Source organism: Hylobates moloch, unplaced genomic scaffold, assembly GCF_009828535.3.
Source record: "Hylobates moloch isolate HMO894 unplaced genomic scaffold, HMol_V3 SCAFFOLD_3, whole genome shotgun sequence".
NCBI lineage: Eukaryota > Metazoa > Chordata > Mammalia > Primates > Hylobatidae > Hylobates > Hylobates moloch.
The window spans coordinates 66167517-66183445 of record NW_026652278.1 but is presented as its reverse complement, the minus strand read 5'-3'; the positions used below and the strand labels follow the sequence as shown (position 1 = coordinate 66183445).

The 15929-nt window shown below is 43.8% G+C and overlaps 1 protein-coding gene across 2 annotated transcripts in view; it reads right to left on the bottom strand.

Moving 5' to 3' along the window:
* Positions 1 to 3410: 3410 nt before the first annotated feature.
* Positions 3411 to 15929, bottom strand: part of SGPL1 (sphingosine-1-phosphate lyase 1) — a 60759-nt gene continuing 48240 nt past the window's right edge. For both annotated transcript variants that reach the window (XM_032139278.2, XM_032139296.2), the window contains 8 exons: positions 15081 to 15169; positions 13617 to 13722; positions 12351 to 12449; positions 11513 to 11662; positions 9930 to 10168; positions 7969 to 8115; positions 6851 to 6971; positions 3411 to 6316 (listed from right to left, as the gene is read on the bottom strand). In XM_032139278.2, the coding sequence (XP_031995169.1) occupies positions 6176 to 6316; positions 6851 to 6971; positions 7969 to 8115; positions 9930 to 10168; positions 11513 to 11662; positions 12351 to 12449; positions 13617 to 13722; positions 15081 to 15169 (1092 nt within the window). In that variant the 3' untranslated portion in view covers positions 3411 to 6175. The remainder of the gene's footprint in view (positions 6317 to 6850; positions 6972 to 7968; positions 8116 to 9929; positions 10169 to 11512; positions 11663 to 12350; positions 12450 to 13616; positions 13723 to 15080; positions 15170 to 15929) is intronic.

The window sequence follows — 15929 nt, the reverse complement described above, 5'->3', positions numbered from 1 at the left end:
TCTCAGGCTCTAGAAACTTCTTTTCCACAGGTCAATCCAAATTGGAGTCAATAGGCATTTAAATGAAAGCACTTCCTCTGTGCTAGGCACTGTTCAAGGTACTGGAAAAAGTGAGGGACCAGACCACCTTGCCTTCAGATTCATTATCATCTAGGGGATATCATTTGATTATCATCAAACAGGAACACAATTAACTATTACCAATTACCAATTAACTAGTACTAATTAACTATTACTAAAATGAATTAATGCTAGATGGCAGGATAAGAAATGAGCTAAAGGGAACGCAAGTGATTAATGGTGAAAAGGGCAAATCTGGAGGCTTTGAGTTATGCCTTGAAGACCTGGGTAGGATTCCTGGGAGGCAGAGATGGCTGAGAGAACACCATGAACACAGATAAGGGTGTGAAGGGCACAGGTATTATATGCATTGTGGAACCTATGTCTAGAAAGGCAGTCTGGGGCCATATAACAGGTTGAACATCCCTAATTTGAAAATTGGAAATCCAAAATCTGAAACTTTTTGACCGCCAACATGATGCCCAAAGGAAATACTCATTGGATCATTTTATATTTCTGATTTTCAGATTAGAGATGCTCAACTTGTCAGTATAATGCAAATATTCCAAAATCCAAAATCTGAAACACTTCTGGTCTCACACCTTTCAGATAAGGGATACTCAACCTGTATTTTCTTCCTGGTTGTGATGGCTAATTTTATGTGTCAACTTGATTGGGCCATGGGGTGCCCAGGCATTTGGTCAAGCATTCTGGGTGTGTCTGTGAGGGTGTTTCTGAATGAGGATAACATTTGAATCAGTAGACTGAGTAAAGCCGACTGTCTTCCCTAACATGGGTGGCCTCATTCAACCAGCTGAAGGCCTGTATAGAACAAAAGCGCTAAAAAGGGCTGACCCTCTTCCAAGTAAAAGGGAAGTCCTCCTGCCTGACTGCCTTAAGATGGGACATTGGTCTTTTCCTGCTTTCGGACTTAAACTGAAACATCCACTCTCCTTAGGTCTCAAGGCTGCAAGCCTCCGGTCTGCAACAATACCATCTGCTTTCCTGGTTCTCCAGCTTGCCAACTACAGATCTTGGGACTTGTTAGCCTCCATAATCACATGAGCCAATTCCTTATAAGAAATCTCTTTGTGTGTATTGGTTGTTTCTCTGGAGAATCCTAATACACAGGCCTATCATATCAGATATGGGAGATCTCAAATCCTGATGGTCTCTTCAGTTTCTTAAAATCTTAGCAAAGTTCTTAGGGCTTGCCTGGTTTTACTCCACAAGAGAGAAGACACAGGCAGCTTAGGACCTGGCAGGCTATTTATCACTGGAGCAGTTAAGAGATGGTTTGCACAGTCAGTTCCCCAGCCAGGAACTCTCTAGGACAGAATATTCCCACGCTGTGTCATGAAGGGGGCACTGACAGCAGCCTCATCTCTACCCCCACGAGAAGGCCACACAAATTTTACCTCACATATGTCACTATGCAGAGACTGGGAAGCCTTCTTCCTAATAGTTCTCATCTGTGTCTCCTAACCCAAGTACTAAGCTGACTTGTAAATGCCAGGGTCACTTGGAGCAGGAATCTAGCAATGTCACAACTCAGCCAGGATGAGTTGGTCCTCCAGCAAAGGCCAGGAAAGGGGCAGAGGCTGGAGGTTGAGAAATAAGCGCATTGTTCACAAGAGGGATTAGTGGGACCCTGTTCCTAGCATATATGCTAGTAAAGGATTATCAATACCTATATTGATGGCAAACAAGATTCAGACAGTGGTCTCCCATCTGCTCCATTTCTGACTTAAATTTTTCCAAGGGTCTTTGATCTGATGACTGGAGGATTGGAGGACAGAAGACGCCAGATGCGGAGGTATGGACTATGCTGTTATGTTACATTCCTGCCTCTGCTTATTTTCATGGGTCAAGGGTTGAAAAATGTTCGCCCGGTGCAGGGACAGCTCATGCCTGTATTTCCAACACTTTGGGAGGCCAAGGCGGGCGGATCATTTGAGCCCAGGAGTTAGAGACTAGGCTAGGCAATGTAGAGAAACTCTGTCTCTACAGAATATACAGAAAAATTAGCCGGGCATGGTGGCATACACCTGTGGTCCCAGCTACTCGGGAGGCTGAGGTGGGAGGATCATTTGAGCCTAGGAAGTCAAGGCTACAGTGAGTGATGATCATGCCATTGCCCTCTAGCCTGGGTGACAGCGAAACCTCATCTCCAAAAAATAAAGCCAACCTTGGCAGCACTACAGTTGTATGAAGCACATTTATGTGTGACAAAGACACAGGTAACACTTTTTTTTTTTTTTTTTTTTAGAAATAAATAGGTTTATTCTAAAATTAATCCAAATAATTGAAATTATAGGGAAGGATATTAAGAGATTACAAGACAAAGGAAAGCATAAAAGAAAATAAGGTAATTAAAACTTCAAATCAAGAAAAGATTCTCAAAAATCTGACTTTGCCTACCCAGGTACAGTTGGTGGCTATCAAATTAGGACTCAGTAATTACTTGTGTCACTGAGTGAAAGCTGCTCATTGCTGCCAAGAACCTACAGAGAAGGCCAAGGGGCTGACGTACAGCTGTATGGAGCAGCAATAAGCACCCCAGACATGACTTCCTAGATAAGCCAGGCCTCCTCATCCAAGCACGTCCTGGATCCTCTTTCTCTCTGGTTTCCAGGTACTCAGGAACTAGGCCATTTAGCAGAAAACTAGCAAAAAAGCAATCCTTGGCTTGATTCTGGCAAAGCCTGAATGGGCTAAAAGCCAAAAGGAAAAGCTGGGTTATCTGAATGACAGCCTTCAGATCCTGACTAACCCTTTGGAAAAACTTCTCGTTTCTTATTCATAATAGAATAAGATTTCCAGCAGTTACATGTGTGTGAAGATTATCTGAGGAGCTCTGTCAGTCCCTAAACCAAATGCAGGGCTTGAGTCCAATGCCCTTTGGTTAGACAGAACCACACTGCCCAGATGGCTAGAGACCGCCCAGATGGCTAGAGGCCACCCAGATAGCTCAATCCATCATTAAGTTATTGTAAGCAGCAAACTGTAAGCAGAAGTGGATGATGAAGATGGAAAAAAAATATAAGATAGGGCCTGTCCCTGGCAAACCAAGAACCTGAATTTCAGACCTCTCTGAAATAGGTACGACTACCACTGCTGGTGCAGGGACCAATCAGTGACCTATTAAAGTGCCTGGAAATGAGACGGATTGCTGCTTAACTGTGTCTCTTTCATTGGTTGTGGTATCAGTGGGCACACAGGACTGTTTCACCACCAGGGGGCGATCTCTCACCAGGAGCCCATTCAAGCATGGCCACTGCCCCATTTGTGATCTCGTGTGTGCCCAAGTAATCAAATGAATGCAACCATCCACAGTAATTACAATTAGGGTCATTTAACTATTTAATTGCTTTTTGAGATTATTGCTGAGATTAGGAAGGGAGCATTGAAATGGGAAGGGGGAGGTTAGAGAAGACAGAGATTTAAAAGAAGCAAGTACCATTTTCCAAGTATAAAACTCGTAATATTAAAAGTGACATAGCAGTATATTCACATGACTACTTAAGTCTAATGCAGAAACAAGACAGTACAGTTTTTGCAGAGGCCGATGTGACATCTGCATGCGACATGATACTATTAAGACTCTCTACCCACCTCTGCTACAGAGTAGCTGCTATATGCACACATATACAAAAATACAAAATGAAAAGCCTACAAAAGTGTTAAGTCAAACTAAGGCTCTTAATTGTAAATTAAAGTGGCTACAGTAGGTCCCTTTGAAAAACACCATCTCCCCTGGCACCAATGTTGTCACAGCACAGAGGAAGCGAGTGGCTCAGGGTCTGGTCCTGGGGAGACACTCTATAGGGGCACATGTTTCTCCATCTTGGCAGCTGGCAAGCCACAGTGGTGTCTGCTGGGTAGCTCTGGGTTCCTGGACCTGATCCAACATAATGCACTGATCACACAGCTCTGACCACAGCTACTCTCAAAGAGGTGCCTGCCAGGTCTCCCTCTGACACACACACACACACACACACACACACACACACAACCCACTCTTGGAACCCACAATGCACTGCTGGGCAAACAGGAAAAACACATACACACACATAAATGCCACACCAGCCCTGAATGGCGTGGCCAGCTAGTCACAGTTGTTGGGTCAGTAGTACAGTGCTCAAGAACACTTCAGACTAACATGCCAAGGAGCCTGAGGAAAAGTCTGGTAGTCATGGCTCTCCCGGCCAGCATTCCCAGTGGGGGAAACTAGAAGATACCAGCCTGGAGAGGCTGAATATTCAGGAGTCCCTGAGATGGGGAATGGAACAGAGGAAAGTGTCTCTTGACTCATCTTAAGTACTCCCCTCCCCAAATAGAAACCTCAAAGACTGATCCATTTCCCCTAGGGCCTGGGCCTGGGCCAGGAGTAGCTCACTGCTCACTGCTGAGGAGAAAGGCACAAGATATAATGTCATTAGAGCAGGACAGTGGCTCAGCCTAGAGGAGAGTTCCCTACAGGGGAAAGAGGGCAGGAAGTGGGCACAGGGTCTGGTCCTGTCCCTGCACCACCCTGAGCAGCTAGTCTTGGGAAGGGATTACAGGCCCTGGGCCATAGGCTGCTCGCCATTCTGCTTTCCTATCCTGTTTCTCTCCCTGTGCTGCTCCCTTTTAGCCAGGGCTGAGAAATGTCCAGCACCTGAGGCAAAACTGCCATAGTACCTCTGAAAGGTGAATGAAGGGGAAAGAGGCAGAAGAACACACTAATAGAGAAAATTTTCCTTGCTACGGGTGCTCTTTCACACCCACCTAGGGTAAGTCAAGGCAACTTGTGAAGGTGCTTTGAGCTGTTCCTTCAAGCAAACACATTTTCATTACATAATGGCTTAACATAAGGGTGCAGGGAAGGACCACCACCAACTTTGGTGACATATTTGAATCTGGGTGTTCATCCTACTCTGATATTCAGAAAAGCATAGAAAAAGGTCTGATTTCTGCTCACCAGCCCAGGATAGGGTTCAGGTGTGCTCTGACCACTGCCAATTCAGGAAGACAGCACCATGGCCAAAAGCTCCTAGATTATTTGGAAACCATGTTTTCTTCCTAGTCCATGGTAACAAGAATAAGCCAATGGGAGCATCATTCCAAACAATAATCTCCAAAGACGTTGGCAACCAAGCGTCAAATGGGGACTGCAGGCACAGAAGAGACCACCCCAAACCTTGCCTGGGTGGATGAAGCAGGTATGCTAGAATAGTCCTGTCCTGCAGAATAGGGAACAGCAGCTTGGTCAATCTGTGTCCTGGAAAAAGAAAATGAGTTGCAATAGAAATGATTCTAAGAGGGACAATGAACCTAATCTTAAGAGAGAGAGGGCCAGGCACGGTGGCTCACGCCTGTAATCCCAACACTTTGGGAGGCTGAGGCGGGGGGGATCACCTGAGATCAGGAGTTCAAGACCAGCCTGGCCAACACGGCGAACCCGTCTCTACTGAAAAAAAAATTGAAAAATTAGCTGGGCGTGGTGGTGGGCGCCTGTAATCCCAGCTACTCGGGAGGCTGAGGCAGAAGAATCGCTTGAACCCAGTGGGTGGAGGTTGCAGTGAGCTGAGATCATGATGCCACTGCGCTCCAGACTGGGCAAAAGAGCAAAATTCCATCTCAAAAAAAAAAAAAAAAAAGAGAGAGAAGGCTGAAAAAGCCTCCTGCTTAGAGTATACCTCACACCCAGCTGGGGAAACATCTGTTATGTAAACGCCTCCTGCCTGAGATAACAAAGAAGCTCTAGCTATCTCATAAACTGTACCCCAGCTTCTCTAAAGAATCAGGACAGGTCAGAGCTACCACACAATGTTTAAGTAAAGTTGAAAGCTAGAGAGTTTAGAAAAGGAAATGGTTAAAACAATTCCTAGGGTAACATTTATAACAAGGGCAAAATCATTATGTAATGGAATGCTCTGGGGTCTTCAAATTAAAAACCACAAAAGGAAGACAAGAGGAAGAACAAGAATCCTGAGGCTCAAGCTGTCTCATGGTCTATCTTGAGTTGTGCTCTATGGAGCAAGACCAGATGTCAAAGTTGTGCACGGCCTGTTCCATACCCCAAGAACCTTCTGAAGGCTGGAATCCCCTTGAGACTAGAAAGGGTCCAAGTTCAGTGGGGTTTTGGAGAACCATTCATCTGGCTGCCCTGGGTGACAGTGTCAGTGCTGTACAAGCTGTCCAAGAAGACCGAAGACAATTCTGCAACCATATTCCTGTCAACAGTTGTCTGGGCCATGCCGTAGATGGCACCCTACAAATCCAAACAAAGAGACATTATTGGTGAGGCCAGGTCCAAAAGCAAGAATAAAACTGCAGCAATGAGCCCCTTCTCCCCGAGTCCTAGCTTCGCATGTGCACTGCCCTACCCCATTTCCACCTTAGGCATCCCATCATTCTATCAGAAAAACAGCTGGCATAGTCAATTTTTCACAGGGACTTTCCAGTCTGCCTTTCTGCATAAAGGGACTAGCCTAAGAAAATTCCAGAAAAAACATGTTTACTATCTTTCCTGTGTCAAAATTTTCTTTTCAAATGGACACTACCACCAGCTGCTTTTATACAGAAGTCTCTAACTTACAAGGTGCTTTATAGTGTATCTCATTTGAGACTTCAGCAACCCTAAGGGGTCAGTGATGCAGAGATCATCAGCTCCAGTCAACAAATAAAAGATGTCTGTGGCAAAGGGGCAGAGGCAGGAACAGACTCCAGGTCATTTGATTCTTTCAAACTCTCCACCAACACCTAAATTTCCAAGAGAAGAAAAAAAAACTCCAAGTGTCCCTACCATTCCTGTGGTCTTCGCTTTAGGATTCTTCATTATTTGAGTGACAGATTCTCGAATGTCCTTTAGGAATTGTATAGCTACTCGTTTCCGGGCGTGTAGTAATGTGATGCAGAAATGAATACTAGGAAAGAAGAGACAGAGAAAGATGAACCTTGAAGAAAGAAAAAATGTTCTAAAATAATGCAGCCCCAAATACGGGAATTTCCTGGTTGCCCTTTCACAATATTTCTGACAAGTATAGTCATCCAAGTTGTTCCTAGTCCTGGGAATCTGGGCTCTCTCACGCTTGGGGTGTCAGGCAGGGGCTGGCCTCAGAGCTTCTCGGCATGACTGAGAACCATGCTAAGAGGATGAACAGGGTTGGCTGCTTTGTCCCACCCATCCCCTCACAAATTCCACCACCATTCCTTCAACCACGTCACCATCAATGAGACACTTTTATCTTAGATAATCAGCCCCCATGGGCTCTCGTGGGGACGGGGCCACATGGCTGGGGTCTTAAAGGACTTCAGGGCACAGAAGAAATTCTACCTCGCCCTGGAGGAATTTAGTGGGGTTTAGTGGAATTGTGAAGAGGGAAAAAGATAGTCCAGATGGGACTGGCAATGCACCAACGTGTGGAAGGCTAAGCTGTACACAGAGGACATAAACAGACCTGTACTCAGTTGGAGTGGTGCATTTACTCAAAGGCATCATGGAAGATTAGGTTAGAAAAGTCTACTAAAGAAGGCAGTAGCAGGCCAGGCCTGAATGATTAGAGACCCCTGGGAAGGTCTTGAACTAAATATTAGCCAGGTAACGAGTATTTTATAAGAGCAATTTGATGGCTGTGTACAAGATGGATTGGAGAGTAGAAAGGCTAGAGACTGAGAGAAAAACCTCATGACCAACCACTGGTCTAGGAGGCTGTCACCTAATTCTACCAGAGTTTAAAGCTAATGGTCTTGTTCTTTGTATCTAATAATTCCAGGTGGCAAGAGAGAAATCCTTTAGATACTACAGTTGCTACTAACGTGCTAGCCTCTAGCAGTCAAACTCTATACTTCAGGTTACTGTACCACCCAAGTTCTTCCGAAGTCATGGAGCAAAATGAGGGAAAGAGGCTTCTTCAAGCTTACCTGGGTGGGAACTGCAACTGGTTCAAGTTCCACCCCTTAGCAGTCATCAGGTTTGATAGTCGGTAGATGTCAAAATCACGGGATCCCAGAGCAATGACTGACAATTGGGGATTTCCAAAAACAAAGATGCCTTTGATATTTTCCAGTCTTAAAACAAAAAAATAAATGAAGGAAGAAAAAGTAAATTCAGTCACATACAGTCCCCTGGTCACTATCTCTTTAATCATTCAAAGTCTTCCTTATAATGAATGCAATCTAACCCTTTGGGCTTTAGTCTTCTCATCTTCAAAAAGAAGAAGGCTACACCAGGATCAGTGGTTCTTACTGAGATCGGAATCATAGACGGAACGATAAAAATGGAATTCCAAGGCCCAAACCCCATCTAGCTCTAATGACTCAATCACTGACTTCGAACCTGTCTACCCAACTCCCAATTATATTCCCCTAGATGCTTCTGAGGCATAAAAGATGTACTAAAAAAATTTCTGGAAAAGTAATTTGCCCATCTCCACAGTTCTAAAAAGTCATATGTAATCCCTAAAGCAAGAAATGGTATAGCAGGTCTTAATAAATGGCCCTATCAGAGCTATAGGAGGACCTTTTATATATATAAAATTTTTATTTATTTGTTTGTTTGCTTATTTGAGACAGGGTCTTGCTCTGTCACCCAGGCTAGAGTGCAGTGGTGTGATCATAGCTCACTGTAACCTCAAATTCCTGGGCTGTTCAAGCAGTCCTCTTGCCTTAAGCCTCCTGAGTAGCTGGGACCAAAGGTGCACACCACCACATGTGGCTAATTTTTATTTTTATTTATTTTTTTATTTTTGAGATGGAGTTTCATTCTTGTTGCCCAGGCTCGAGTGCAATGGTGCCATCTCAACTCACCACAACCTCTGCCTCCCGGGTTCAAGCAATTCTCCTGCCTCAGCCTCCTGAGTAGCTGGGATTACAGGTGCACGCCACCACGCCCGGCTAATTTTGTATCTTTAGTAGAGAAGGGGTTCTCCCTGTTGGTCAGGCTGGTCTCGAACTCTGGACCTCAGGTGATCCGCCCGCCTCAGCCTCCCAAAGTGCTGGGATTACAGGCATGAGCCACCGTGCCCGGCCTCATGGCTAATTTTTAAATTTGTTGTAGAGATAATGTCTCACTATGTTGCTCCGGTTGGTCTTTAATTCCTGAGTTTAAGCGATCCTCTTGCCTTCGCCTCCCAAAGTGCTGGGATTACAGGCCGGAGCCACTGCGCCTGGCCAAGGATCTTTCTCAAATGAGAAATGCCTGCAGGCAGCTTTCCTTCTCCCTCAATGTACTTAAAGAGCCTCCCCAATCCAAGTGACACATAGAGAGATGGGCAGATAAGATGTTAACAGATACATTAGACAAAGCATGCAGCCTGTTCTGGCCTCGGCTTAACCCAAGATTTCACTGCCCTCCTTTCCTCATTCCTTCTGGCCCATTTCCAATTATTTTCTTATTCCAATGATTCTTCAAGTATGATTCCTGGAGCAGTAGCATCAGTACCTCCAGAAATGGAAATTTTTAGAGCCCATCCCAGTTCCACTGAATCAGAAACTCTAGGGGTGGGCCCAGCTATCTGTGTTTTAACAAGCACTTCAGGTGATTAGAATGCATGCTCAAGTTTGGGAATCACTGTCCTAACCATTAAATTGCACATTAGCCTTAGGGTAAGAGCTGCCAGTTATTAAGACATCCACAGAGATGAGACAAACTACAAATGAGGCCCCCGTCTGTGAAGACCCTCCAAAAGTCAGGGCAGAGAAAGGGAGCTTCTCCTCCCAGGCCAGCTGGTCTGGCCTAAGCCCTAAGCTGCTGCCCTAAGCCCTCTATATCGCAGGAGACAACAGGTGGGCTAAGGCTATGGATACTTAGCCAGGCAGGTGCCTTGAGCCTACTAGGAAAAAAAAGCAATAGACAAGGCAAAACCCCAGTCTTCCACACATACTCTGACTTGAGGAAGCGAGCAGTTTTGATGATCTGTTTGGTAGCTTCAACATAGCCGTTCTCACCGAAGTGCATCAAGGCAGCCCAACAGGCTGCGCTAATGCCACCAGGCCGTGAACCTGCGATGGTTGGGGAAGCATAGATGCCACCCTGCCAATCTGTATCAACGAAGAACTGATAGTTCCTGTACTTCTTGTCACTATACAACACCAATGATGAGCCTTTTGGGGCGTAGCCATACTGTGGAAGAAGTAGCAGACAAGAAAAGTGAGAGTATAGTTCTGTCTGGCAGACCTTGTCCCAGAACTCTCCTCATGCAAAGGAAATCCTATTTATTTCTCAGTTTCTCTGTTATGTTTCCCACTTATATTAAGGATTCAAACTTAAAATGCTAAAAGGTAGTAGGAACTTAAGGGATGGAATTTAAATTCTCTGTTAGGAATGAGGAATCTGAGACCCAGGGAAGAACAGCGCCCAGTTAATCGGTTTACTCCCTCTCTTACCCAGCATGTGGTTTACCTTATTTAAAATATTTCTCTGGAGGCCATATGTCAGGATGAAAACAAGGATAAGTTTGCAGTGGAAGCCAGGAAAGGATGGAATTTGTCACTTTGAGTTACAATCACCATCTGACCCCCTTCCCATCTTTTTTTGCTTAGTATTACTAAGAATATTATGCTTATGAGAACATAATGGTGCTCAGAATCTAAAAGCTACTTAATACAGCTTTAAAATTAACTATGTAACTGGTTTCCTTATAGAACATCTGACCCCCTAATTAACTCTTACTAAAACTAACGTGGAACTAATTTCATTACCTGAACCATCCACAAATGGATGGTTATGGGAAAAGGACACAGGAGCTATCTGGGTGATAAGGAAAAAACAGATGCTGACTGAAAATCAGCTGCAGATCACACAGATTTTGAAAAACAAGTCTTTAATATACTTGAGTTTAAAACAAGCTCTGAAAATGCAATCAAAACAAGGTACACATTCCTGAGGCTGCTAATACTTCTTCCACATCTGGATGTATACTCAATAGCATTATCAACTGATCTAGACTTTGTCTCAGTCTACCAAGGGTGGCAGACATGGCCATCTCAAATGCTGAATGTTCCTGAGCACACAGGTTCTTCCTCTTTCCCAAAGGACTCTTCCGTCAACATTCTCCTGTCATGTAGGCTCAGGAGCCCAGTTGCACAGCAGCTCTAATGTTATCTACCAGCATGGGAACTCCACTACCAACCCTCACACTCCTCTACCCTCCACCTCAAATCAGCTCAAGGTTTCAGGGAGCCACTACACTAGCATGCTCTAGTTACACACAGTCAGTGGATACAGAAATTCTCTTAGCCAATTTGAGATAAAGGTAATAGGTTCATTTTCACTACTGCTTGTCACCTCTACCACTATACCCCATCACCTGAACCAGCTGATCTGGTGACGGCAAAGACAGAGTTTAAAACAAGCATCTAATGAGAATTCTATAGTTAATTTTATACTTTGGGGGGAAGCTACCAATTTATTTTATCAATAATAGTCAAAATAATCAACTGGTAACACTTGATCTCCTTAACTCACCTTATGGGTGTCTGCTGAAATGCTGGTTACACCTTTCACCCGGAAATCAAATGGGTGCTCCAGTGGGTATCCTGCTTTCTCCATAAAGACGATGAGGAAGCCTCCCAGACAAGCATCGACATGAAGGGGTATTTTGTATTTGACAGCCAGCTTGTTCCAAAAAACAAAGAACATAAAAGAATTTCCTTTATAGCCCTATAATAAAAACTGCAAGACATGGGTAGGAAGATGGGCCATAAACACAAGGCTATTTTGTATTATGCCTCCCGTGTTTTTAAAAAATGGCTATTTTTAACATTCCCAACAAAATTTATCTTTCAAATGTATTTTCCCTTCAAAAAAATTCATCTGAAATATGGTATCAATTTTATATTTAAACATGCATGACCTCAAACTCCCTGAAATATCAAGCAGGAAATGAGCAGAGCTCTGATTTAGGCTGCCTCTCGCACAATGGAAAGGTCCTGCCTCAGTCACTACAGGATGAGGCGTGAGGGAGAGGGAGGTGCTGAGGGGCAGCATGTGGAATATCACCCTTTTGGTGGGCACATTCCTACATGCAGATTATTTCCAGATCTCAATCTAAAAGGCAATCCTATTTCAGAATTTCCAGTTTAAAAGGCCTCAGCCTTGTACTATCCTCCCCCACAGCAGAGACTAGCAACTTTTAGAGGCTTGGAACAGAGTTGCAGGGCTTCCCCTAGGGCTGAGAGCTACTCATCACTACTGTGGTCAAAAACAAAAATAAAAATCGCTTCTTTTTGCCAAGTACTGCCCCATTAGGCTTTGTTTTAAAATATCCATTTGCCTGCCTTAGCAGCCCATTTCTCTCATATACCTTGGCCACTTCAGGGACAGGATCTATTACACCATGAGGAAACTGTGGGGTAGAACAGACGAGCATGGCAGTGTTCCTGGAGATGGCTCTTCTCATTGCCTAGGGATTTAAAGTTTAAAGGAAAATGAGAATCTATGTCACAATTACTCTTCTCTTCTGCTGCCAAGAGCAATCTGGGCTGCTAGCTTAGAGTTCCAGTTCCACTAGTACCCCCTCCTTCACCACTCCAGCTGCGAGAAGACTGCATCCCACCATGGTGACAGGACACAGGTGACTCCGGGTAAGTCCATTTGGAGAACAGTCTGAGAGCACAAAGTAAGAATAGAATCGCTGTGGGGGCGAAAACAATATTGAGCTAAGAGGCCAAAGAGCCAAATGTGAGCCCCAGCCCCACAACCTACCAGCAGTGAAACCCTGAGTACACTACTTCAGTCTGTTCCTTATCTGTGAACTACAATAATATAACAGCTTCATCAACCTCTCTGGAATGTCATAAAGCTCAAATGGGATTCTGACAGAACACTGAAACTAGAAAACTCCTCTACACAAACGTGAGGAATAAAAATATCACTATTATAATCACTATAAAAATAATCACAATGGTATTAATTCAAGCCAATCTAAACCACAGTGAGAGTCTTTTTTTTTTTGAGACAGGGTCTTGTTCTGTCACCCAAGCTGGAGTACAGTGGTGTGAACACAGCTCACTGCAGCCTCAACCTCCTGGGGCTCAAGTGATCCTCCCACTCCAGCCTCCCGAGTAGCTAGGACTACAGGTGCATGCCACCACGTCCAGCTACTTTTTTAAATTTTGTGTAGAGATGGGGTCTCACTATGCTGCTCAGACTGGTCGCGAACTCCTGGGCTCAAGGGTTCAAGTAATCCTCCCTCCTCAGCTTCCCAAAGTGCTGAGATTACAGATGTGAGCCACCATGCCTGGGCCATGGTAAGAGTCTTAGGGGAAATGAGTCCATGTTCATTTTACAAATAGAGAGAAGAAAGGAAAAGTGATGGTGCTGACAGCAAAACCAGTGTCTCTCAAGTCCCAAGTTAGTGACTAGATCACCTCCCTTTCAGAATTCATGAACCTATGAAAAGACTGAAGCTGCAGTCAATCACCACTATCAATGTAGTTTTTCATATTCTGGATGCCACAATCAAAGGCAGTCAGACCCACCTGAGTGTGACTGGAAACGGCTAGTCAACAAGAGGACCTTTCTGCTAACAGAGCCCAGCACAGACAGTGGGCCCTCCAGAGGGACTCACCCGCACATCCACCTCCATCATCTTCGTCAATGGGACCCGCACGATCTTCATCCCAAAGTAACTGGCTGCTTTGTTGAATGCAGCATGGGCACTTTGGGGAGCCACACTAAATGACAGGAAAGAGGAGAATAATGAAATTCAGGCCAAAATAATAGAAAACACCATTAGCAGCTAATCTAAATTACCGGGAGTAAATTCTGATTATTTTTCCCCTAATTAAAAATTTAAGTGTTTAGACTGCTTTACTTTTCTTTTTAAGCACACCCAAAAAGAGGCCAACTGATTTTCTGCAGAAACTTCCCTCCTATTTAGGAAATCATTCTGGCAATAGGAAGAGGACTCAGAAGTGATTCCACAGTGAGGGATCCAAAGCATAAAGCAAGGCTGGCAGGCGGAAAGCTGGGGGACAGAGGCTTTGGATGAGAGCAACACAAGGCAGAGCTGGCTAACGGTTGCCTACCAAAGACAGGCACCTCAGTGAGAAGAAGAAGAAGGCTTCCCGGCACAACGCATGTTCAAGCAGAAGTGTTCACATAGCGGCCAAGCATCAGCTTAGTGGCCCCTTCCAACTCTGAAAGACCACAAACCTGAAGAAACTAAAATCCCCATTTCTCCTACACATTTGGAAACAGTATTTCAAATAGTGTTGAAAGACAAAATGAGGTCACAGGTATTTGCTTTAGACTTTCCTCAACGACTCCATTCATACAACGAATCTGTTCCCTTTAAGGAGAAAAACCTCTACTACTGAGGAAGTACCAAGCACCAAAGATCGACATATGAAGAAAGAATGGCAGCCTGGTTTATTCTCTTATGCTACATATGAACCACAGCATGAGACCATATGCAATAAATCCCCTTTGTCAAGTGATACTTGCAGTAAAAATATTTAGATGTAGGATAAACATACTGTACAAGGGGACAGTCTAGGAAAAAATAATATAACCAAACATCAAATGTATGTCCAAGGAAGGCAATGTGGGTAAATCTCAAAAAGATATTTTTATTCTTCCTCCCAGAAAACAGCCCTCACACTAAAGTTTTCCCAGAGAGCATGCTAAGGCAGCCTATAATATTAAGTAACTTTCTAAGGTAAGCAGAACTAAAGTACCTAGAGAGCTTTCTTTAGGCTCCAAATAATTTACAAATATCACAGGATTCAAAGATGTAGTCCTCAAACTCTCACTTTTGGAAAAAGGATGTTATTTTTGCTTGTAGTATATACTATGTATGATCTGGGGGTGGAGCGGGATGGGAATGATCTTTAAAAATAACTGGCTGATCCATTTAGAATTTTACTGAATGTAAAAGGATAAGGGCAGAGGGGCTAGGACAGGGGGAAAGGGGGCCAGAATTACCAGAGGAAGAGAAGCAGCAGAAAAATGGATTATCTGGTTTAGTTTCATAAAGCAGTACTCCAGGCAGACAAATCCAAAAGGGGACAAAACAGCCACACATACATACATTTCTGGAGTTTTGATCCCCTTCTCAAAGGCCAGGTCCCGATATGCTTTGCAAGCCATCAGTATGCTTTCTGTTCCCCCAGAAGTCACCTATAATAAAGAAGAGATGCCACCTGTTGGGGGAGTCAGGAATGCCCCCAGCTCTTCATGCCCTGATCTTGACAATGTTTGACATAGAAACAGATAAGGTCTTGGATGCACGCTGCAAGGCAGACACTGCCATGTCTTCCAGAAGGAAAATTTGGCTTTATTGGCTAAGCCTAATTTTGACTCAGGAGAAGGATGAAAGCTACTAAATAATGAGCAGAAACTTAGCACTGCCTAGACAAATGCACATTTGGCCAGATCCCACCTATTCACAATCCATTTACATTTCTGTATTAATTTTTCAATTTTCAGATAAGATAGAGCATTTTATGCCATTCAAAAATATCAGAATTTTAATTTAAATTTTCAATGCCTGTTAAAGAATGTGAAATTGTGATTACAATTCTAGTAAACTGTGCAATACACTAAAAAGAGACATTCAGACTTTCCAAAGTAAACTGCTGGTTTTGACAACTTTGAAAGACAGAGAAAAGCAGAAGTTTCCACTTGATGGAAGTTTGTTGCCTTATTTGAAATAAAACAAAAATACTAATTTTTTTTAAATGAAGTAAAATCTTTTCCTAAAGTTTGGCCTAGCCCCTCCAATAAACACATTTCTTTACCAGAGTTCAAACAAAAAGACATACGGGTCTTTTTATTCATCTTATTTCCCTCACTGGACTATAAATTCATGAAGGTAGGGACCAGTCTGTTCATGACAACATTCCTAGCACCTGACATAGTGGCTGACACCTAACAAACC